This window comes from Haematobia irritans, chromosome 2 (genome assembly GCF_050003625.1).
Source record: "Haematobia irritans isolate KBUSLIRL chromosome 2, ASM5000362v1, whole genome shotgun sequence".
Taxonomy (NCBI): domain Eukaryota; kingdom Metazoa; phylum Arthropoda; class Insecta; order Diptera; family Muscidae; genus Haematobia; species Haematobia irritans.
This window is the reverse complement of record NC_134398.1, coordinates 225,217,641-225,244,137: the sequence shown is the minus strand read 5'-3', so window position 1 is coordinate 225,244,137 and position 26,497 is coordinate 225,217,641. Positions and strand designations below refer to the sequence as shown.

Here is a 26,497-nt window from a genome sequence, read left to right as displayed (position 1 = left end):
TTCTGGTATTTTACTTCACTTCACTTCTTGAGGGTGTAGAAGGCGCACTGATCATGAAAATTGCTTGAAACTCAATGTAAGATTTCCAGATTTTACTTCTACAGATTTAAGATTTCAAATCAAGACTTTATTTTATAATTTTCTTGCACATCTACAAGAGATGTTAATGATTCCTCTAAAACTCAAACAACAATGGTTCTTATAAATCCAGAATCTGATATAGTCCTCATAGGTGAAATCTTTAAATTTATCTTCGGGAAGTGTCCTCAAGCCCTCCTGAAATTTCAAAGGAAACCCTAATATTTGGTTCATGGAGGTGGGTATTTAAGATTCGGCCCGGCCGAACTTAGTGCTTTATATACTTGTTTTTATTTAATTTATTTTCTTTCGCCAAATTACAAAACCTAAAAAATTTAAAAAAAATATATTATGCTGAATTACTTTTGTAAATCAACATACCTATACTCGTAAGTATTTGTCAATACTTTGAACAACCTGCTTAGGTGTTCAAATATCAGATAATCCCATAAACGATATAGCACCTCATACCACCGATCTTGCCACCGTCGCCAGTGTCAATCTGAATATATTGCAGTTTCAGCAACAACGCCTCCCAATTAGTGCCAAACTGATTAATTGCAACTAACACTAGACGATAAAGATTTGCAAATTGAAACAAAAATGGCTTAAAACGTGCTCTCAAAGTAGTGCCACTAGGCTCTAGTGTGTGTGTGAGTGAAGACTGGAGTGCCGCAGAGTGCAGGTATCATGCCAATAAACACTTCTTAATTGACAATCTTATTAATAAAAAAAATATGCAAATCGCTAATATATCCAAGAGTGAAAATGCGCGACACCCAAGGAGTTCATTGAAGAATACAATCGATGGAATTGTTGAGTCTCGGGTGCAAGAGCCCAAGATGCTGGGGTAACTAATTGAGATTTTCAACACAAACTCAACACTTTTGGCATCGTACACCACCAACATAATGGAATATGAAAATCTATCCAATCATACGACCAGAGAGATGGACGGACAGCCTAATGGATGATAGACGGACGGACGGATAACACGCTTTGCTTACACACCTTAAACATAAATGGCTCATAGATCTCCAAAGATTGCAGTCAGGACAGACTTGGATATCGACATGGGGACGGACTTAGAATTACATCTTAATATTCCAAGTCACTACAACGTAAACTTTAGCACACCACCACCACCACCCAAATGCAAAAGCAGCCACGAAAAAGTCGTTACTCATGCTGTTGTTCAAATTGACAGATTGCCGTTAAAACGTGTTAATTATTTAATAAAAAATTACATTTTATTAAGTTGTTGTATTCTTAATAAAAATACACAACAAATTGTTGTAGTTTTTGTACCACTATAATTAAATATTGTTATTTGCATGAGTCCAAAAACAAATTTGCAAAATTGTAAACCTCAATCGATCGTTTACTACCTCGCTGGCTAACAACCATTCACCCCTCTGTCTGATAAACGATCTGTTAATAAATTTTATTTTTAAGTAGCAATTTAAAAATTACATTAATTATACGTTACGATCATTTTTATTATGGCAACAAGTAATTGAATGAATTTCCATAATTTATAAACGGCTATCTATCATTTACAAACATATGTTGCAATTCAACTTTGGAATTTGTATAAAAAATGTTCAATTTTAAAAAGACCGATATACTAAATAGAATTTTGGAAAATAAAATATTCGATCAATCAATTATTTATATCCGTAGAGGACGCTTTCTTTGGCTTGATCGACCCTATGGTTGTTATCCACTCATGATAAACTCAAGACAAAACTGTATTATCCGTATTACGGTGGCCAAACGAAGGTGTACATTTTTAGCATACCTCATTGGCAAGTAAACTCAATCATTTTATTTGTCTACAAACTGTCGAATTTAAAATGTCTTCTCATAAGAGAGAACCAAAGCCTCTAGACCGATCCGGTGGTGAACCCTGTAGATTTGGCTGGCTAATCAAGAGCAGCGTGACATGCGTTAGAGATGGGTGACACACGTCAGCTACACTGCTATCAAACATTGAAAAGCAAGGATTATGGCAGCTGCACTTGTTTGATCTTATTTGGGCCAAAACTTCCGTTGGTGCTATGGGTGGTGGTCGCAGTCCGAGTATAGGACATGTGTGTGTTCTCACCGTTTCAGCTCCAGTATTCGCATGAATTTTGTTCAGAATTCAGAATTTTGTTCAGATTCTGGAGGCTCTATTTGGTAACGTGCTCTAGAAGGTGAAGATCAACCATGAAGGTTTTCTATCCACAATATGGTGATTTGGTTTGTTACACATAAATATCCAGGGGGTACTACGGAGACAAACTGTCACAGGTCTGTATGTTATGTTCCACTGCGTGTCACTCGTCCTAGGTATCCACATTGACGCTGCATGTTTTACCACTGAACAGCCAATTGTCTTATAAGTTGTCAACAAGGCTTCTTTGTCCGCAGCGCAAGTGCAGCCGTCAAGCGACCTGAGTTGCTTGTTTCTACCAGATTGCAGTGGCGTGTGCAGACAACTTAAAAAGGCTGTCAAATGTGCCCAAGAAAATCTTGGGGTTATTTATTGTCGGAAGAGCCATCGACTCGAACATTCAATTTGAATGATTTGAGATCTGTTTCCTCGTAGTGGAGTGCTCCCGCCAGGAGGCAGGTTATTGAAACTCATTTGGCTTTTTGAAAAAAATCGATTACCGTTAATAACAGTGTGACTAGATGATAGCAATTAATTGTAGTAATGAACACCACCTAGGTTTTCTGTCTATGCAGTATGGCAACACCATTTAGTTGTCACCTTATCTGGAGGCTCTATTTGGTAACGCTGGATCTCGTACTCTAGAAGGTGAAGATCAACCATGATGGTTTTCTATCCACAATATGGTGATTTGGTTTGTTACACATAAAGATCCAGGGGGTACTACGGAGACAAACTGTCACAGGTCTGTATGTTATTCCGAGGTATCCACATTGACGCTGCATGTTTTACCACTGAACAGCCAATTGTCTTATAAGTTGTCAACAAGGCTTCTTTGTCTGCAGCGCAAGTGCGGCCGCCAAGCGACCTGAGTTGCTTGTTTCTACCAGATTGCAGTGGCGTGTGCAGACAACTTAAAAAGGTTGTCAAATGTGCCCAAGAAAATCTTGGGGTTATTTGTTGTCGGAAAAGCCATCGACTCGAACATTCAATTTGAATGATTTGAGATCTGTTTCCTCGTAGTGGAGTACCCCCGCCAGGAGGCGGGTTATTGAAACTCATTTGACTTTTTGAAAAAATCGATTACCGTTAATAACAGGGTGACTAGATGATAATAATTAATTGTAGTAATGAACACCACCTAGGTTTTCTGTCTATGCAGTATGGCAACACCATTTAGTTGTCACCTTATCTGGAGGCTCTATTTGGTAACGCTGGATCTCGTGCTCTAGAAGGTGAAGATCAACCATGATGGTTTTCTATCCACAATATGCTGATTTGGTTTGTTACACATAAAGATCCAGGGGGTACTACGGAGACAAACTGTCACAGGTCTGTATGTTATTCCGAGGTATCCACATTGACGCTGCATGTTTTACCACTAAACAGCCAATTGTCTTATAAGTTGTCAACAAGGCTTCTTTGTCTGCAGCGCAAGTGCGGCCGCCAAGCGACCTGAGTTGCTTGTTTCTACCAGATTGCAGTGGGGTGTGCAGACAACTTAAAAAGGTTGTCAAATGTGCCCAATAAAAACTTGGGGTTATTTGTTGTCGGAAAAGCCATCGACTCGAACATTCAATTTGAATGATTTGAGATCTGTTTCCTCGTAGTGGAGTACCCCCGCCAGGAGGTGGGTTATTGAAACTCATTTAGCTTTTTTGAAAAAATCGATTACCGTTTATAACAGGGCGACTAGATGATAATAATTAATTGTAGTAATGAACACCACCTGGGTTTTCTGTCTATGCAGTATGGCAACACCATTTAGTTGTCACAATGAGTGACACGATCCGCTACACTTGTTTTGGTTTTTTGTTCACAACAGACAGCTATATTTGCTAATTTATCGTAATTAGATAAATTTATAATTTTTGTGGAATAGTTTATGTCGGAATTAAATGGCATTAAAGTTTGCCTTTTTCACTCAAACGGCCGCGAGGATGTAGTCTTTACATACTACGACGCCGCGAAACAAGGTGATTTTTGTGAAAAGTGTTTGGAGTCTCGGGTATGTTTGTACTTTGTAATGATAAGTAATGATATCACCCCATCTTGGGGAACTCCCTGTTTAACTTGACGAGGGTTCTAAATTCTACGTGTGACAAACGACCGCATAGAGAAATACACAACGTTTGGTTCCTGTGGGTACAGACATTTTTTCGATGTCCTCGAACAGTTTGGCCTGGGTGATCGTATCGAATGCCTTGCGATGGGACAAGAGCTACGAGGACTGCACAGCTTGGGCTGGTTGAGACCTCTATTTGTGTATGCTGTAATGACATGAAAAGCTGTTGTTGTGTTGTGGATTTTACGAAATCTTCAGCGCAAAGCTGTGGAAGAGTAATACCGCAAGTGTTTTGGCTACTGGCGAGAGAAAGGAGATATGTCCATACGATTGACCCTCCTCTGCCTGGCTTCAGTATTGAAGTCACCCTACCCCTTTTCCAGAAATCGGGTATAAAGAGTGGTTCTAAGGATAAATTGGGGAGTCTGGTTAATTACTCAACTCCCAGTATTCCCAGAAACTTTAACCTTAGCGTTGAAATTCCTTCGGGGACCAGCATCTTGCATGGTTTTGCCTTGCTGATGACATTGGTATTCCCATTAGGCCGGTATGCAGCTCCAGCGAAAATTACTGCAGTAAGAAAATTTAAACGGTGAATAACATCGTCAAAACGAAAAATCCGCTTGCAAAACTGCCTTTACGATAGTAGAAAATTCGTTAGATGTACATATCGTGCTTATGCCCGGTATGCGCCTCTAGCGGAAATTTCGTTTGAGTGCCAATAACACAGTTTTGCCATGTATTTCTTATGGGAGCAAATGTAAACAATTGATAAAAACGTCTCACGGAATTTTCCTCAGCAAATATGTAGCAATGAATTTCTTACGGGAAGAGGAAATTTCCGCTAGATGTGCATATCGGGCATTAACGAAATACTTGTTACCCCTAAATTCTAATATTGCTTACTTTTTACGATCATAAGGAATGTATGACAAAACTGAATTGCAGACATGCTCACGAAATGTCGACAATCCATAAACTATTAATAAAAGCGTTAATACCAAATGTTTATACATAGTAAAATAACAGGTTGGCTGATAAGTTCCCGGTCTGACACATAGATGGCGTCGCTAGTATTAAATGCCTATTATTTTTATATAGTACCAACCTTCAAATGATTCGTGTCAAAATTTGACGTCTGTTAGTCAATTAGTTTGTGAGATAGGGCGTCTTTTGTAAAGCAACTTTTGTTATTGTGAAAAAATGGAGAAAAAAATTAATTTCGTGTTTTGATAGAATACTGTTTTCTGAAGGAAAAAAATACGAAGGAAGCAAAAACTTGGTTTGATAATGAGTTTCCGGACTCTGCCCCAGGGAAATCAACAATAATTGATTGGTATGCAAAATTCAAGCGTGGTGAAATGAGCACAGTGAACGCAGTGGACGCCCGAAAAAGGTGGTTACCGACGAAAACATCAAAAAAAATCCACAAAATGATTTTGAATGACCGTAAAATGAAGTTGATCGAGATAGCAGAGGCCTTAAAGATATCAAAGGAACGTGTTGGTCATATCATTCATCAATGTTTGGATATGCGGAAGCTCTGTGCAAAATGGGTGCCGCGCGAGCTCACATTTGACCAAAAGCAAAAACGTGTTGATGATTCTGAGCGGTGTTTACAGCTGTTAACTCGTAATACACCCGAGTCGATATGTGACAATGGATGAAAAATGGCTCCATCACTACACTCCTGAGTCCAATCGACAGTCGGCTGAGTGGACAGCGACAGGTGAACTGTCTCCGAAGCGTGGAAAGACTCAAAAGTCCGCTGGCAAAGTAATGGCCTCTGTTTTTTGGGATGCGCATGGAATAATTTTTATCGATTATCTTGAGAAGGGAAAAACCATCAACAGTGACTATTATATGGCGTTTTTGGAGCGTTTGAAAGTCGAAATCGCGGCAAAACGGCCCCATATGAAGAAGAAAAAGTGTTGTTCCACCAAGACAACGCACCGTGCCACAAGTCATTGAGAACGATGGCAAAAATTCATGAATTGGCCTTCGAATTGCTTCCCCACCCACGGTATTTTCCAGATCTGGCCCCAGCGACTTTTTCTTGTTCTCAGACCTCAAAAGGATGCTCGCAGGGAAAAAAATTGGCTGCAATGAAGAGATCGCCGAAACTGAGGCCTATTTTTAGGCAAAACCGAAGGAGTACTACCAAAATGGTATCAAAAAATTGGAAGGTCGTTATAATCGTTGTATCTCTCTTGAAGGGGACTATGTTGAATAATAAAAACGAATTTTGATAAAAAAAAATGTTTTTCTTTGTTAGACCGGGGACTTATTAGCCAAACTGTTAGCGTTGATTAAACATTATTTCAGAGTCGATAAGATCCATAATAATGATAATGTACACAAAAAAGCAAGATCAAGGTAACAAAATAATGACATTTATAATATCCTGATGTATACAAAAGCCGGGTGACAATATGAACAAACGACATCTTGGTTTTTGCCGGCAAATTAACCACAATGAACAATATTCAGTAGAGCCCCTTGTCATACTTTTCGGCATCGCAAGTACGGCATCTGTGAACAATAAATGGCTTGGGTTTTTATTGCATTTAGGTTTGTGCCATCGATGCGTATTGCCTCGGTGTTTGGGGTATTGCCAGATCTAAATTAACAGAGTAAGTAGGATGTACTGAGCAGACGATTTGTCGTTCAATTATTAATACAATTCACTCATAAAGACCGGTATCAAAGAATAAAACCGCCAATTTTTTCCGCCGCCGACCCGTTTTTGGCAATCGAAGCCGCCGCCGAATATGTCGACTTATCTCGACTCAAAATATTGATTTAAATCAGGAAAAACTATTAATAATTGTTGTATTTTTGTCAATATGTTTAACTTCCCACCCAGTATCAAGTTGCTATAATAATTTTGCAAAAATTTAGCTCAGAAAATTTGAATGAAATGTAATTGTAAGATTTATTGTACAACTAATCTCATTACCATTCGTATAACTTCAAATTGCTTTTATAATGGATTATTGTCCGGCGCCGAATAGACAAATTTATATCGGCTTAGCCGTCAAGCCGCCGCCGACAAAAATGGGTCGGCTTCATTCTCTGGCCGCTATGCGGCTCTAACGAAATTTCCGCTGCCCATAAGAAATGCCTTGCTATATTTGCTAACGACTGGTGTTATCGACTGTTCACATTTTGCTGTCATATGACAGAAAAATGTAGCATGCCTTATTGGCATGCTACAGGAATTTTCGTACGAGCTGTATATCGGGCTTAAATGTATCTAAAGAAATTATTGCTACGCATAAGAAAGGAATTGCGGTTTTGTCTAGTAAAATTTTAGTTAACTTTGAAAAAGACCACTGATATAAAAATGATTTATTAAAGGCCGGTATGCACCTCTAGCGAAAAATTTCATTCCCATAAGAAATGCATTGCTATTTATGCTAACGAAATTTTCGGTAGCGTTCAATTTCGTAAGCTGGTACGCACCTCTAATGAAAATAACAGGGTTGTCAAAAGCATATTTTGGCAGCAAACATTTAATTTATTACAATCATTGTGTGCGTAAAAATTTTAAAAGGTCTGTAAATAATAAACAATTTATTTGAGGAGTATTTGGAACATATATTAACAATTTTTAAAAGCGATTAGCTGGTTTAAAATTTGTGTACACAGCCCTGTTTTTTGTTGTAGACTTAAATAAATTTTTGCTACCGAAAATTTCGCTAGAGGTGCATACCGGCCTTAAAATAATAATAATTTTAATCTATCACTTACACCATACACCATTTAAACTTGTACATATTTGTTTATTTCCTTTTATCTGCAGGCACAGTGGGACGCAAATGCAATCGTAATAGTACATTAAGTGATGGATGCACATCGTTGTGCTGTGGCCGTGGTTATAGTTTAGTTAAGGAGCGACGAGCTGAACGTTGTCATTGTAAATTTCAATGGTGCTGCAATGTGGAATGCGATGAATGTCATGTTGAGGAATGGATAAGTGTATGCAATTAAGAAAGAGAACCGGTAACAACAAAATGAAACAAACAAAAAAAAACACAGAAACCCAATCAATAAATCATGAATCAACCATTACAAAAGAAAACACACAAGACTTTTTACAAAAGAAAAGAAGAAACAAAAAAAAACACAACCAGAACAAAATACAAAATCTACCAAATATTATTGTGAAGAATATCAAAATAAATTTAATATTATTATTTATTAAATAATATGTAAATAATTTTCTTGGGTCATTTTAATGAGAGAAATACTGCCGAGGAAGGTTATTGGTAAAGTTGAAAAATATAAAACTCCGAATTTAGCTGTCCTTTCGATGTAGGACGGATATTTAAGGAGATGTGAGCAAAACTAATTTTTGATATTTTTGGGGTAATCTTGGATTTAGCTCATTTTCGTATATGGATTTAGCTCATTTTCGTATATATTTTCAAATATTTGTGGATTTTTGGATTTTCTTGTAATGATCACGACTTTAGCTTCATTTCACCAGTCATAGTCATTAATTTTTTCGTATAAAGTGTTTACTAGTTTTTATTTTCATAGAAGATTGTTTTTTTTTCATATAAAATTTTAGATTTTATAGGATTCTCATAGATTTCTTGTTTTTGGATATGATCAGGCATTCCCCATATTTCTCATATTTATGGAGATATGAGCAACCACAGTGTTTCCTGTTTGGCATTTACTTTTCCATTACATGTTACATTCGAAAGTTCGCCCAAATACAAAACGCTACTTTTCTAAATTGAGTGATATATAAAAAGAGAATGTTGTACCGTGTTATCGACAATAAAAGGAAATTTTCTACAGCTACTAGATTTAACTTCAACAAACTCCCTCGAAAGTACACAGTTAAAGCCTAGCACGGGCATCTAGTAGAAATTTCATTTTCTTGTCGATAACACAGTTTTCCCAAGATTGGAGTAATGTGAACAATCAATATCAACAAAATTTTACATCAAGAAATTTTCAATTGGAAAAATCGTAACACATTTTTATAGGTTGCATACATTTCGTTAGCGTTAGAAAAAGAGTTGGTCACGAATTTAGCTCCCTTTCAAATATTTGTTCAGGAAATTAAAAATTGTACAACAATGGCCCTTATGCCAGCCCTTGATCGAACCCTCAAAACATTTTTTTATATTCGATATATGGCATGGCCATCAAAGCTATCTTGGAATTCTCAATGATCTCATCTCGACCGATTAAATGCGTCCCGCGGAGTGCCGTGAATGTTATTTGTGTCGTCGTTAGCCAAATGTTCACGGCCGTCCAGACTATAAGTTTATCCGGACGGAATGACATTGTTTGAAAAGAATCTTGCAGTGCAGCCAATCGATACGAATTGTCGGCGATGACTAAATATTCGATAAATGTTTTATCGATCGCATTAACAGGCAGCAGTATCGATTATGCCGTCGGACTTAACTTATAATGTGGCAACATCTGGAATATGTTCAACACGAGCACTGTCGTTCGGATAAACTTATAGTCTGGACGGCACATAACGATGACTTTTTATGACGATACGTTATCGTGCAAAATCCAGAAGTTTTCCGGTAGTTTTTGGCGAATTGCTTCGCACCAACCTCTGATAAGGCCCAAATAATACAACTTCAACATAACAAAGGTCTGACCTTGTGCTTCGCCCAAACCTCTAATATGGCCCAAATGTAGTCTTTTCGCTGATAACGACGGCAATTTGACGCGGCACCTTATCCGGTAGTTTTCTGCTTCACACAAACCTCTAATAATGTCAAAATAATGTAAATTGGCGAATGTCCGATATTGAGGAAAAAATCAGGGTAAATAACACTCTTGTAATCCTTTTTTCAACTGAAAACGACATGGCACCTTCGGTCAACATTCACTCGATTGATGTCTGGATTGCGAGTCATACGCATAAATTCATGTCTCGAATTTAGCTGTCCTTTCGATGTAGGACGGATATTTAAGGAGATGTGAGCAAAACTAATTTTTGATATTTTTGGGGTAATCTTGGATTTAGCTCATTTTCGTATATGGATTTAGCTCATTTTCGTATATATTTTCAAATATTTGTGGATTTTTGGATTTTCTTGTAATGATCACGACTTTAGCTTCATTTCACCAGTCATAGTCATTAATTTTTTCGTATAAAGTGTTTACTAGTTTTTATTTTCATAGAAGATTGTTTTTTTTTCATATAAAATTTTAGATTTTATAGGATTCTCATAGATTTCTTGTTTTTGGATATGATCAGGCATTCCCCATATTTCTCATATTTATGGAGATATGAGCAACCACAGTGTTTCCTGTTTGGCATTTACTTTTCCATTACATGTTACATTCGAAAGTTCGCCCAAATACAAAACGCTACTTTTCTAAATTGAGTGATATATAAAAAGAGAATGTTGTACCGTGTTATCGACAATAAAAGGAAATTTTCTACAGCTACTAGATTTAACTTCAACAAACTCCCTCGAAAGTACACAGTTAAAGCCTAGCACGGGCATCTAGTAGAAATTTCATTTTCTTGTCGATAACACAGTTTTCCCAAGATTGGAGTAATGTGAACAATCAATATCAACAAAATTTTACATCAAGAAATTTTCAATTGGAAAAATCGTAACACATTTTTATAGGTTGCATACATTTCGTTAGCGTTAGAAAAAGAGTTGGTCACGAATTTAGCTCCCTTTCAAATATTTGTTCAGGAAATTAAAAATTGTACAACAATGACCCTTATGCCAGCCCTTGATCGAACCCTCAAAACATTTTTTTATATTCGATATATGGCATGGCCATCAAAGCTATCTTGGAATTCTCAATGATCTCATCTCGACCGATTAAATGCGTCCCGCGGAGTGCCGTGAATGTTATTTGTGTCGTCGTTAGCCAAATGTTCACGGCCGTCCAGACTATAAGTTTATCCGGACGGAATGACATTGTTTGAAAAGAATCTTGCAGTGCAGCCAATCGATACGAATTGTCGGCGATGACTAAATATTCGATAAATGTTTTATCGATCGCATTAACAGGCAGCAGTATCGATTATGCCGTCGGACTTAACTTATAATGTGGCAACATCTGGAATATGTTCAACACGAGCACTGTCGTTCGGATAAACTTATAGTCTGGACGGCACATAACGATGACTTTTTATGACGATACGTTATCGTGCAAAATCCAGAAGTTTTCCGGTAGTTTTTGGCGAATTGCTTCGCACCAACCTCTGATAAGGCCCAAATAATACAACTTCAACATAACAAAGGTCTGACCTTGTGCTTCGCCCAAACCTCTAATATGGCCCAAATGTAGTCTTTTCGCTGATAACGACGGCAATTTGACGCGGCACCTTATCCGGTAGTTTTCTGCTTCACACAAACCTCTAATAATGTCAAAATAATGTAAATTGGCGAATGTCCGATATTGAGGAAAAAATCAGGGTAAATAACACTCTTGTAATCCTTTTTTCAACTGAAAACGACATGGCACCTTCGGTCAACATTCACTCGATTGATGTCTGGATTGCGAGTCATACGCATAAATCCATGTCTCTTCTACAATAATGAGCCGTTTGATCAATGTTTCGTCAAATTCATCCTTAGAATTGATGTCTTTTGCGATGTCAACACCATCGCTCTTTTGCATGAAATCAAGTCGAGTACATGTTCAATTCCAGATACATTCAATATGACATAACTTTTACAAATTTCGATCTGTCAAGATGACCATTTTATGGAATGTCAATGACAGATGCAGCCAACTACAAAAAAAAGAAATCTCAAACTCATACTACGTTCGCACTAGATACGAAATCTCGCTATTTAGAACCAAAATCTCTTTACAAATCTCGGACTGGCAAAATAACGAGATTTCGTAGATTTGAAGATTTAACAGCTGTTTGTAAACATATCAATACAAATACAAACCCGTATGCGTACACTCACACATACATTCATCTACAAGGAAAATTGGGGCAGGGTTGCAAAAAGCGCATTTTTAGTACTAAAACCACAGTTGTACAAGGCAGTATAGGGGCGTTTGAAAGAGATTTTGTTGAAATCCTTTACGAGCCAGCTGATATTTTTTGTGATCACAAATTGGACTCCTTCCCGTTCTAGGACGCCTATACAAAGAAATATTGCATTAATTTTTCATGGGATTTTGATCCACTACGAAAATCGCAAGCAAGGTTTTTCATGACGATAAGGCAGTTCCCTCAAAAGTTTTGGTTTCAATCAATATTATCGATAACAACAGCAATTTTTATTTTGGTCCTGTCGAACTAAGCTGACATTGCCCATCTTCACTAGAAAAGTCTTTAGTAAAACAATCAACGATAAACAATCAATCACCAAAAGTCTAAACTTTTCTCAAAAATATGCCCACAATTTATCTACAGTTGTATATTCCGGATACAAAAAATGTTCTATAAACAATTTGTATGAATATTGAAAACACATTGTAATCCGTATGTCATACAAATATCGATTGATAATCCGCAACATATTCGATGAATGAATAGTTTGCACAATTCTAAAGAAATTAACCTTTAAATGTGCAGCAATCGTTCAATAGCCCACACATTCACCTTTCTGGGTCATATAGACAATATGCAAATAGAATAGCAACTATACCGGTCAACTAAATGACTGACTAACATTTGACCGATTCTATTAAGCCCTGTTTATTTCTCTATTATCTTTTGGCCACAAGAACTAACTTATATAAGGTTTCATTTTGTCCTACACTTTGAGACAAAAGACAATTTGGCCATTTGAAAAATGGTCAGTTAGTTTTCGTCTGCAGTTTCAACTGCACGCTCGGTCGGTATTTTTTAATATTCGAATTCGACGAAAGGATATCATCTGGATAAGGACATTGTTTTTTTCATAGAAAAAATTAATGCATAAGAAGTGATTGGTTTGAAAAATAAAATATAAAACGGTAATGTGAAGGACGATTATTCAGAGATGGAATTTTTATCATATTAATTAATTATGCTAATTGAATTAAGTTAATAAGTTTTACATAACGGGTGCAACTCTAAAATCGTTATATGGATATACCCAAAATAGTTAATAAATGGAAGGTGGATGTGAATATTTTCTTCTGATTTCCTTAAAGGGACACTTTTTTATAAATATAACAAAGCTTATGAAGAAAACAAATCGGACAATGAGTTTAAGTATTTTCTGACACCAATACAGTATAAGAACACAAGGATGCTATACAGGAGAAATGATGCACATGAGATAAATACTCAGCAAGTGTGATAAAAGCGTATTATTCCATTGATTCCCAATGCAAAAAAAATGATGGAAGTAATTTTAATTTTAGTATCCATTCGATGTGACTAACTTATGTCTTGAGTTGCAAGCTACACATTGGCCTTTTTTCAGTCCATCTACAGTGGAATATTTTTAATCAGTATCTTTATTGAAAAAAAATATTTATCTAATATAATTTTTTTGAGACAAAACCAATACCAGTGCTCCAAGATATATTCCGGGGATATTTCATCCTTGATATAAAGTTGTTTTGAAATAAAAATATCTTTATAAACGACAATATCTCGAGAATATCTTAATAAGAGTGTCCCAACAAGAAAATGGATTATGGATTTATATCGTAATTTCAGGTTTACAAAAACTAGACTTAACAACATTAAACATCAAAATCTTTGATCCAATAAAAGCAGGATGAAAGCGAATGAATAGTGACCACTTCGGCCCTTACATTCAAAAACAAGTTACTTGAATTCAAAGACTTTGATCTTCTCTTGATGATTTTGGTATTGATTCCGAGCCAAATATGCTGGTTCTTTAAAATAAAGACATAAAATAAAAATTAGAATACAGATCTTTTTGCGATATATAATAACAAAGCTATTCATGTGCAATTTTATTTCAAAAAAATGTTAAACGAAAGTATTAGAAAATTTATTATCTTCAGTGCAAAGGTGTAATATCTCAGTTAATTTAAAAATGATTTCTTTAACAGGTTGGCTGATAATTCCCCGGTCTAACAAAGAAAAACACATTTTTTTGTCAAAATTCGTTTTTATTATTCAATATAGTTCCCTTCAAAAGCGATACAACGATTATAACGACCTTCCAATTTTTTGATACCATTTTGGTAGTACTCCTTCGGTTTTGCCTCAAAATAGGCCTTAGTTTCGGCGATCACCTCTTCATTGCAGCCAAATTTTTTTCCCTGCGAGCATCCTTTTGAGGTCTGAGAACAAGAAAAAGTCGCTGGGGCCAGATCTGGAGAATACGGTGGGTGGGGAAGCAATTCGAAGCCCAATTCATGAATTTTTGCCATCGTTCTCAATGACTTGTGGCACGGTGCGTTGTCTTGGTGGAACAACACTTTTTTCTTCTTCATATGGGGCCGTTTTGCCGCGATTTCGACCTTCAAAGGCTCCAATAACGCCATATAATAGTCACTGTTGATGGTTTTTCCCTTCTCAATATTATCGATAAAAATTATTCCATGCGCATCCCAAAAAACAGAGGCCATTACTTTGCCAGCGGACTTTTGAGTCTTTCCACGCTTCGGAGACGGTTCACCGGTCGCTGTCCACTCAGCCGACTGTCGATTGGACTCAGGAGTGTAGTGATGGAGCCATGTTTCATCCATTGTCACATATCGACGGAAAAACTCGGGTGTATTACGAGTTAACAGCTGCAAACACCGCTCAGAATAATCAACACGTTGTTGTTTTTTGTCAAATGTGAGCTCGCGCGGCATCCATTTTGCACAGAGCTTCCGCATATCCAAATATTGACGAATGATATGAGCAACACGTTCCTTTGATATCTTTGAGGCCTCTGCTATCTCGATCAACTTCATTTTACGGTCATTCAAAATCATTATGTGGATTTTTTTGATGTTTTCTTCGGTAACCAACTCTTTCGGGCGTCCACTGCGTTTACCGTCCTCCGTGCTCATTTCAGCACGCTTGAATTTTGCATACCAATCAATTATTGTTGATTTCCCTGGGGCAGAGTCCGGAAACTCATTATCAAGCCAAGTTTTTGTTTCCACCGTATTTTTTCCCTTCAGAAAACAGTATTTTATCAAAACACGAAATTCCGTTTTTGCATTTTTTTCACAATAACAAAAGTTGCTTCACAAAAGACGCTCTACACAGAAAAAAATATCACCAAAATATTTCCAATTAAAAAGTTAATTGAAGTTGAAAATTTTTTTAATTAATAAATTAATTGATACAATTAACTTTTTAATCATGACAGAAACATTAAGTTAATTAAGTCAATGATTGAAAATTTTAAAAATTTTAATTAAAAAATTAATTGATACAATTAACTTTTTAATCAAATTCGGAAGACTAATTCAGTTAAAAAAGTGCTGATTTTTTTTTAATTAAAAATGTATTTCAAACAATCATTTGTTAATCCAAATAAAAACTCTAAGCCAATTCAGAAAGTAATTAAAAATAGTTACCTTTTCTAAAATAAATTAATTGAGTTTTGCAATCACCATCAATTAAATTTTTAATTGAATCAATTAAAAAATTAATTGAAATTTGCTAAAAAAAAAATTAATTTTTTAATCAAGAATTTTTTCTATGCCCAATTAAAACTGTGATTGATACTATCATTTTCGTGATTGAAGACATTTCAATTAAAAAATTAATTGGATCAATTAATTTGGTGATTGAATCAGAAAAATTTTTTTTTGTGTGTATCTCACAAACTAATTACCTTACAGACGTCAAATTTTGACACGAATCATTTGAAGGTTGGTACTATATAAAAATAATATGCATTTAATACTAGAGACGCCATCTATGTGTGAGACCGGGGACTTATCAGCCAACCTGTTACATCAAAAATGTTTTTCTTGCCTTACAATTACTAAAGCAACAATTTTGAACTTTGTTTCAATAATTTTTTTTCTAGTTTAACGAAATTTGTCCTTAAAATTGCATGTTCTAAAATGTAGGTTGTATAATCTTTCATATTAGATCAAAATGTTTCCTTGGTCAGATTTATAACTAAATTAATAAGCTCATATACCCTTAGAATGAATAAAAAAAATTAAAATCTAAAACACGTGAGCTCAAGCATTTGAGGATTAAAGACGCTCAAAAATAAAATTTGAATTAATATAAACCTTCTTAAGGACAACGAGTTGGAATCAATCTCATTTATGAGCTTCTATATCTTTATGAATAGCACCAAATTCTAAGTTAAATATTTCCAAATTTATTTATTTATTTATTTATTCAAGTCTATGGAAATACAACATTCCTTACAGACTACTTAAAACTAAAAATATATTAAATCTAGAATATTAACAAATTTAGAAAATTTATCAAATATATCAATATCCTCATTGGAGATATTAATGAATTCAGCCAATGCACGACTCATTGGTTCATTGGAACCATAATTAGTCCTATGATGGGGTATATGAAACTGTTTATGTCACATAAACAATTGAAAAGCTTTTCCCGTCTAAAATACTAATTTCTCCAACACTGAAATCCCTACTGGGATTCTTAGAATACCCAATTACTTATCCAGATACAAATCCACACAAATCGATAAATTATAATTACAAATGACAACTAAAAACCTACAAAACTGTCAAGCCATGTCAAAACAACAGCTTCCGCAATAATTTTAAGTGACACTACTCTGTTTGAAATCATCATATCTACTGGTAAGGCGTTGTTTCAGAAAAGAAATAAATCCCTAATAATATCATCCATCTAAAACCAGATCGTTTTGTTCTTTTTTCCATTCCATCGTTTTGATATTGGTTGTTTCTTTCCTGTAATCTCATCTGGAGTACAAATCCCAACTATTATTGCAATAGTGGAATTTGTTTCGGCTCACGAGAAATACTCTTCCAACAGGTTGACTGCACTCCCGCATACAAACATTTTGGTCCTTCGAACCGGATTCCAACAACACTGTGACAAGAGCTCTCAGAGAAATCAACTCCACAGAATCCACAGCATCCACTCAACGCCAGCATCGCTCCAAACAGGTTAGTTTACGTTTTCGTCTTTTGCTATATTTCATTGCTCATTTGAATTTCGGTGTGGTAACAACTTTGTTAAATATTAGAATGAAATATTCGAGAAATCAAATTTTATAAAGTGAAAAGAAAAAGGGAACAATTGTTATATATGTGAATTTGATGAAACAAGCATTCTACTATTGGGAAAATATTGAGAATTTATGAAAAAGGAAATATTGTGAACCTAATTGGAAAATCTGCGTATGGAGACCATAGAAGCTAAAAATCAAGGCTATTGATGTCTGAGGCGAGGTATAAAAATTGAAGAGGAAGATTTTTTAATTTCTAAGATATTGTGGTGAGTCTTAAATCTTCAATAGAAAACAAAATCGTCCATATGTATGCTAACCCACGTGTTTCACTGGGTCACCAATGTGAAATTCTATGCTCGTAACAGAAGCCTGTTGTAATGTTTAACATGGCTCTGCTATGAAGATATGCCAATGATAATTGTTTGCTTTACAGATGTACCCTTCCCTCATCCTTCTACACTTCTCCAACACCCATACATATTTCTAATTACTCATTTGTCGCTCAGCAATCTATTCTCCTTTTCCCGCCAAACCACACATACGCTTCTCTCCTCCACTTCATACACTCATTCAGTATAAGAGTCCCTCCAATTCTTATCACTTGAGCGATTTATTTCTCTACCAGCATTAGCTGACGTCCACGACTCCATACATCGCCCCTCTTGTTCATGTCAAATTCCATGTATGTGCTGATCGTACCATCAGCTACAGTACAACCTCTGCTACCACGTATAGCACAATTATTATTCAAACTATTCTACTTTTTATTTATTTATTCTACTTTTCATTTTTGATACGATATTTTTTCTTCAAATAATTAATTAATAATCATTCTTATACATTCATAATTAAACAAAAAGTTTTCTGTCATAAAATCAAAACATAGTGTACATTTACACAGGAAAAAAAAAACAAATATTTCCAATTAAAAAGTAAATTGAAGATTACTTTTCAAAAAGTTAAAATAAATATTAATTATTTAAATTAAACATATAACTTACAAGTTAAAATAAATAAATAAATAATAAATAATTTAAATTTAACTAAAAAAAAAAAAATGTTCGGAAATAATTAATTGTCATATATATTCTATAAATTGGATTATTGAATATATCAAATTAAAAGTAAAATTACACTATAAATATTTTTCGAAAATTTTAAATAAATATTAGTTAAACTGAAAGAATGCTTTTAATGTAAAGACTAATTTTTTCTGTGTACTTGTGAAAAGTAAGAAATTGTTACTACACATAAACCATTCGTGTATATAAAAAAAAGTTCCCCTTTACATAAAACTGAAATATAACACTACAGCCATCGAGGTTGCTCTGTAAACTTTTTGAATACCAACGCTCGTTGCCCACAATTACCCTTTCTTTATTCTGCCAGTGTAATACTCATCATAATCGCATTGGGTTTTATTTACGTGTGCTAACCAAAGTTCGCAATTACTCTCAGAGATATTTTCGTTGTACTCCGACCCCCCTTTCCATATTTTTTTTTTCTGCCCACTATACCTCTTCATCACTTGTACAATTTTGGTTGTTTCTGTGTGGGCGTAATCGGTGTACTCTCGTTCTCTTAAACTCCATTATCTCTTTACTCTTGTGGAATGTATTTTTTGATCTATGCAGAGAACCCTTGGTTGCATACAAAACAGTTGATTTGGTAAAAGTGTTTGTAATTTCTGTTTATCGAATGCGATAGATACAAAATATCTATTGAGTACGTAAAATTCTTTCATAAAAATAAAGTAGGGTTGTCGAAGCGTGTTTATTCTTTAGTTTTGGGCACAATTTTGGTGAATTATATGGGGTTCGGGAAACTGTATTTATTTCCAAAGAATTTATGAGTTGTCATTGTGAATTCTTTGAGAATAACTTAACACGAATATAACAATTTTTTTTGTCGAAACCCTTTGTCGTTAGTACCTATCTGATTTAATATCATACTTTATTATGGTTTTAAATCATTTAATAAGTACTAAATAAATAGTAAGAATTTTTCCATATTTTTTAATCCTACCAATACGATAAGTGGTATATATTTTCATTAAAATTCATACATTGTCCATAATTTGGGATATCCTATTAATCTGTGTATGAAATACTAGATTTTTTGTTTCGGGAATTCGTTTACAATTTACGGTTGAAGATCTTCTATCTCCACTACGTGATTGTAATATTACCTCAGTCCATTAGATTCAATATGTCTCTTAACCGATTTATCCGTGTTTCAGACAGGTTGGTTGAATTTGAAGCCAACCTTAATGATAAAAACACCCCTCTATCGTCATCATACTTAGTCGAGTCGCATATGGAAGAACTGAAAGCACTGTGGGAGGAAATTAAGCTCTCCTATGACCAGTGCCTTCAGGACATTGAGGCCGACGGTGATGATGAAGATGATCAAGAGGGGGGTAAAGAGGGCATAAATCCGGAAAAAGCATCCGAATTAGAGACCGTCAAGGGGAAGTATCGCAGTGCATACACGACATACTGCCGTTGCAATGCCCGACTGAAAGAAATTTTATCTGACCACTTTTCACCCAGGGTGAATCCAAATCCTCAGTCTGTCACTTCGCATGCGGTACACATCCCAATTCCAGAAGCTCCGAACGGCTTCAAGTTGCCACCGTGCGAAATCCCAACTTTTAAGGGTGACTTCTCAACTTGGCCAACTTTCCGGGATATATTCAAAGCTGTTTGTTTGAATAATCCTAGATTGAGCTCCGTTGAAAAATTGTTTCACCTCACCCGAAGGACCCAAGGCGAGCCCCATGACATCGTTAGTAAATTCCCCCTCACTAACGATAATTTCGAGATGGCTTGGAAGAGTCTTTGTGCTCGTTACGAGAATAAAAGAGTTCTCGTGAACATACAACTCAAGAACTTATTTAGTCTTCCGGTGATTACTGCTGAATCTGGAGCCACTTTGAAGAAGCTTCAAAGAGATATGAATTCTAGTATCTCACTGCTTAAACAGTACGGCATCGAAATTGAAACATGGGACCCAATTTTTACTTTTATTTGCTCCAATCGTTTACCCGATTCCACGCTCACGTTGTGGGAACAGACCCTGTCGGATAAAACAGCGATTCCTAAGTGGTCTGAATTGGACACATTTCTGACAAATCGTCATAAGACTTTAGAGTCAGTGTCCGAAATCCGGAAACAGGAACCGAATCCCACGAATCGTTTAAAGCTCCCAACTGGAAAATCCACTAATCGGGGAAATCCGTCGAATGTGAAAACATTTCAGAATAATATTTCTGAACCAAAATGCACATTATGCCCCAAAGAATTCCATATCATTCGCAAGTGTCCAAAATTTTTAAAAATGGATCCGAGTCAACGATTTTCAGAAATTAAAGCTAATGGTATGTGCATAAATTGTTTTTCTAAAGTTCATACAGTCAAGAGTTGTAACAGCAAATATTCTTGCCGCTTTTGTAACAAAAAGCACAACACTCTACTCCATAAGCCACAAAACGAAAAACCTAATAGCACCGAACTCAATCCGAGTGCAGCGGTTTTTCCATCCACTTCATCATCTATACAGTCCACTTCTAGAAATGAAACTGTCCATTCATGCTTTTCGACCAGCTCTCGTGGTGTTTTGTTAGGAACTGCTTTGGTGAAGATCTGTCACAGTGGGTTGACATATACTGCTCGAGCTTTGGTCGATTCGGGATCCGAGGGAACTTTTGTTTCCCAAAAGCTTTTTAATATTTTGAAATTGCCATTTAGACGCACTAGTGCCAACATATCAGGATTGAATAACACTGTGTCGGCTGCTGTACAGAAAGAATGTTCTTTTGTATTAGGGTCCAATACGGATGAAAATATTGCAATTTTCACTACGGCACTAGTGGTTCCACACCTTTCGGGAAATCTTCCCTCTAGGACCTTTGAAATTGAATCACTTTCGAAACTTCCCAACATTCCTTTCGCTGATCCTAGATTTTATGAAAGTTCCACAATTGATGTCCTTTTAGGAGGGGACATTTTACCATCCATTATGCTTCCTGGCCTTAAGCGCGATATTTGTGGATCCTTAATGGCTCAGGAAACAATATTTGGATGGATATTGACCGGACCCATTCCAGATACTTCCGGGGATATTTCTCCCAATATAGTATCATACTTCTGTGAAATCTCACTGGATAAAGAGATTTCACGATTTTGGGAGATAGAAGATCTTCCTCGGAAAAAGTTCATTTCCGCTTCGGATCAATTTTGCGAAGATTTTTATGTCCGCACGACGACAAGAAATAATGAAGGGAGATACATTGTTTCTCTTCCATTCAAGGAGTCTTATCCGAATGATGTTGATCTCGGCCAATCAAAAAAGATTGCCATGGCCCAATATTTTCGCAACGAAGCCCGCCTAATCCGCACTCCTGCTTTTAAGGAGGAATATGATAACGTCCTTGCGGAATATATAACTCTAGATCATATGAGTCTAGTTAGCCCTAATTCAATTCCAAATTACTCCAAGTGCTATTATCTGCCACATCATGCAGTTATAAGGCCCGAAAGTGTTACTACCAAAGTCCGAGTGGTATTTAATGCTTCGGCCCCAACTTCCAATGGGGTAAGCCTAAATGATGTGTTACATACAGGTCCCATCTTACAAAATGAGCTCATTGTGCTCATCCTAAATTGGCGACTTTTCCAGTATGTTTTCAACGGCGACATAACCAAAATGTATCGCCAAATTCTTGTAAATCCCAGCCAAAGATCTTTTCAACGAATTCTTTTTAGAAAAAATCCTCAAAATCCTTTAGAGGATTTTGAACTTAAAACTGTCACTTTTGGAGTCAATTGTGCGCCTTATCTGGCAATTCGCACCATGCTTCAATTGGCAGATGATGTCCAACATAAGTATCCAAAGGCTAGCGAAATTCTTAGAAATTTCATGTATGTGGACGATGCATTAGCTGGTTCTCATACTATTTCGGAAGCAATTGAGGCTAGAAATCAACTTATTTTGGCTTTAAAATCCGCTGGCTTCGAAATGAGAAAATGGACATCTAATTCCAAATCAATTTTATCCGATATCCCGTCATCCGATTTACTTCATGCCGAATTTTTAGAATTCGATGACTCCAGTACTGCTAAAGCTCTAGGCATTCGCTGGAATGCCTTATCGGATTCGTTTTTCTTCATTGTTCAAGATTTCCCCACTTCATCTACATATACGAAGAGGGAAGTATTATCCCAGATTTCAAAGCTTTTCGATCCAGCTGGTTGGCTAGCACCATGCCTCGTAGTTGCAAAAATAATAATGCAGCAAATATGGGTTGATGGTACAGGCTGGGATGAAAGGATAACTCCAGAGTCCTTGAAAAAGTGGACTACTTTCCAAAGTAACTATCCGTATGTCAATTCAATAAAAATCCCTAGATGGTTCAACTATTCTCCAGATAGTGAGGTACAGTTGCATGGGTTTAGCGATGCCTCAGAAAAGGCATACGCCGCTGCATTATATATTCGTATAAGGGGCACAAACTTCATATCCACTCATTTGGTTGCTTCTAAAACCAAAGTTGCCCCAATAAAAACCTTATCGATTCCAAGACTAGAGTTATGTGGGGCAACTTTACTAGCCGAAATGATCGACCATATTGTTCCCCAATTGAGATTAAATGAATTTACTGTGGATTGCTGGACTGATTCCACAATTGTTTTATCCTGGCTTTCCAAACCTCCTTGCTATTGGGGTACGTTTGTGGCCAATAGAGTATCTAAAATTACTCAAATTATTCCACCTCACAGATGGCACCATGTTTCGTCTGAACTTAATCCCTCAGACTTAGCAAGTCGTGGTCTGACTCCACGCGAATTAATTGAAAATGAACTTTGGTGGCAAGGACCACCATTCCTTCGAAGTTCAGAACCTAATTGGCCAATTTTCGATCACGAAGATATCGATTTAGAGAGAAAGCCAATAAAGGTAAATTTTACCTATTTCGCACAATTTGACGATGTTTTGGATAGATTTTCATCGCTTCCAAGGGCTATTCGAGTAATAGCTTACATGTACCGGTTTCTGTATCGAACCCATCCAAAGTACAAGTCCAATTTTTACAGTCCCATGAAAGATATTTCCACTTTTGAAGTTCTTTCAATCCATACTAAGCTTCAAGTCATGTGTCAAAAGGTACATTATCCTAATGAATACCACGCACTCTCCGCAAAGAAAAATATTGCATCGTCTAGTTCCTTATTGAGTTTGAATCCGTTTATAGATAGTGAAGGCATAATGCGTATCTGTGGTCGTCTTTCAGCTTCGCCTGCGTTAAGGTACAATGAAAGACACCCAATTATTATACCATACAATTGCCAATATTCACGTCTTCTCGTGAAATTTATTCATGAAATCTGTCTCCATGGCGGTAATCAGTTGGTATTGAGGTTGATTAGAGAACAATACTGGATACCCAAGGCCAAAAATCTTATTAAAACGACCATAAATAAATGCAAATCATGCATTCTTTACAAGCATAGATGTCAGACACAATTAATGTCTGCATTACCACCTCAACGGTCAGAATTTTCTCGGCCCTTTACTCACACGGGCCTTGATTTCGCTGGCCCTTTTGACATTAAGTCATACTCCGGCCGATCATGTCGAATTTCGAAGGGATACACTTGCGTCTTCGTTTGTTTCTCCACCAAGGCGATCCATCTGGAAGCCACTTCCGAGCTATCAACGTCTGCATTCCTAGCAGCTTTCAGTCGATTTGTTTCCCGCCGTGGTTGTCCATTGCATCTGTATTCGGACAATGGTACAAATTTTGTTGGTGCATCCAGAACATTAGCAAAAGAATTCTTACTGACTTCCAATCAGTTATTAAGTTCCAATTATGCCCACCAAAATGTGACGTGGCATTTCATTCCTCCAGGTGCGCCACATATGGGTGGGCTTTGGGAGGCTGGGGTCAAGAGCTTTAAGGCTCATTTTAAAAAGGTTGCGGCAAACTTCAAGCATACATTTGAAGAATTTCAGACTCTCCTTGCAAAAATTGAGGCGTGTCTAAACTCGCGTCCTTTATCCCCGTGCTCTCAAGAACCATCAGATCTTTCTGCTTTGACCCCGGGACATTTCTTAATAGGAACTCCACTTTTAGCTCCCATTGATCCTCCAATAAAAGACAGTCCATTATCCATTGTAAACCGCTGGCAACGGCTTAAAGTGATCCACCAACATTTTTGTTTCCGTTGGAAAGAAGAGTACCTTAAAGAATTACACAAGCGCCATAAGTGGAAACGGGCAACCGATAATTTACAAGAAAATACCATGGTGGTCATACGTGAAGAAAATTTGCCACCAAACTGTTGGCGCCTTGGGAGAATAAAAAAGGTATATACTGGGGCTGATAACCGAGTTAGAGTCGCTGAAATTATTACGCAAAAAGGCATTGTTACCCGACCGATTACAAAACTCGTAGTTCTTCCTATCGAAGATACAGTTTAGCCAGTACTGCATAATAAGTACTTAAGTCATTCCAGATTTCCAAACGAATATTATTATTTTTTCTTATAGTTCCAAAATGCGTGATAATAAATCCACATCACATTCCCACCAAAATCGTAATAAACGGAGTACAAACCAATCGTACATTTGTCGTTTGTGTAGACAGTCTCATCCTTTACGGAAATGTAAGCGTTTCTTGGATATGAATATCTTGAAACGTCAAGAAATAGTACGCAAATACGGATATTGCACCAATTGCCTAGCGCATGAGCATTCTGGCAACACATGCTTCACTACAACTGGTTGTCGATATTGTAAAAAAGCTCATCATAGTCTTCTACACACCCATGCCCGGTTGGAATCTAAGAAACGAAAGAAACAGAAGGCTTCAGCTAAAACTTCAGCTAAATCTCCAGCGTCAACTTCCAAGACACAATCGTCCTCAACATCGACGACTACTTCATCATCATTTAACTCGGCGAATACAACACTTTCGGCTATTTTAAAGCACAATGCTATAACCTTGCTTCCGACAGTAGTCGTGTCTGTCAACACAAAAAACGGAAATTGTACCATAAGATGTCTGTTGGACTCTGGATCGAAATCCAGTTGTATATCCTCCAAAGTAGCAGATAAACTTAATTTGACTACTCTTACGTTGGACGACGAAACTATCTGCCCACTCACATTGATGTCTACATACAACTCGGAAATTTACATCGAAACCGTCCTGAAAGTTAACAATCGGATTGCTATTCATACGCCTAGCAAATCGTTATCACCATCTTATGCTCGACATTTTTCAAACATGCTTTTAGCCGATAAAGAGTTCTACAAGTCTGCTCCAATTTCGATTATTTTAGGAATTGACGTATATTCACGTGTAATAAGCGAGGGATTTCTCAACAGGGCTGGGCTGCCAACAGCCCAAAACACGATTTTTGGTTGGTCTATTTATGGAACGTGCACGAACTAATGTATTTTTCGTATCTCAACACTTTTTCTTTCGAATTAAAATCCACACTTAAGCAATGAAATATTGAAAATTTATGAAAACGTGAACTTCCACAAATGTTCTTATATAAGCACTTAAATATATTTGTATCTCAATACTACAAAAAATGCTTTAATATAGAAATAATATATTGAATTGTGTTAAATTGTAATACCAGAACTACAACACCCGAATTAATGAATTTTTTCATATTAGTTTAATTTTTATTTAATAATAGCACCAGATGTGGTTTGACATTTTTGTATCAGCTTATTGCAGACATACTGCAAGGGGGCCGCTAATGTTTATGTCACATAAACAATTGAAAAGCTTTTCCCGTCTAAAATACTAATTTCTCCAACACTGAAATCCCTACTGGGATTCTTAGAATACCCAATTACTTATCCAGATACAAATCCACACAAATCGATAAATTATAATTACAAATGACAACTAAAAACCTACAAAACTGTCAAGCCATGTCAAAACAACAGCTTCCGCAATAATTTTAAGTGACACTACTCTGTTTGAAATCATCATATCTACTGGTAAGGCGTTGTTTCAGAAAAGAAATAAATCCCTAATAATATCATCCATCTAAAACCAGATCGTTTTGTTCTTTTTTCCATTCCATCGTTTTG

At 36.3% G+C, this 26,497-nt stretch overlaps 3 protein-coding genes across 3 annotated transcripts in view; all 3 read left to right on the top strand.

Annotated features, from left to right (window-relative positions):
- Window positions 1-8,506, top strand: part of Wnt10 (Wnt oncogene analog 10) — a 104,196-nt gene extending 95,690 nt beyond the window's left edge. The window contains exon 6 of the mRNA XM_075295115.1: window positions 8,107-8,506. Within this exon, the coding sequence (XP_075151230.1) occupies window positions 8,107-8,294 (188 nt within the window). The 3' untranslated portion in view covers window positions 8,295-8,506. The remainder of the gene's footprint in view (window positions 1-8,106) is intronic.
- A 4,568-nt stretch (window positions 8,507-13,074) lies between these two features.
- The window catches only part of ninaC (STKc_myosinIII_N_like and MYSc_Myo21 domain-containing protein ninaC), a 40,203-nt gene continuing 26,780 nt past the window's right edge, over window positions 13,075-26,497 (top strand). Inside the window, exon 1 of the mRNA XM_075297650.1 lies at window positions 13,075-13,235. The gene's annotated coding sequence lies outside the window, so the exon portion shown is untranslated. The remainder of the gene's footprint in view (window positions 13,236-26,497) is intronic.
- LOC142225304 (uncharacterized) lies at window positions 19,589-24,862 on the top strand. The gene has a single exon (XM_075295081.1). The coding sequence runs from the start codon at window positions 19,589-19,591 to the stop codon at window positions 24,860-24,862; it is 5,274 nt and encodes a 1,757-aa protein (XP_075151196.1).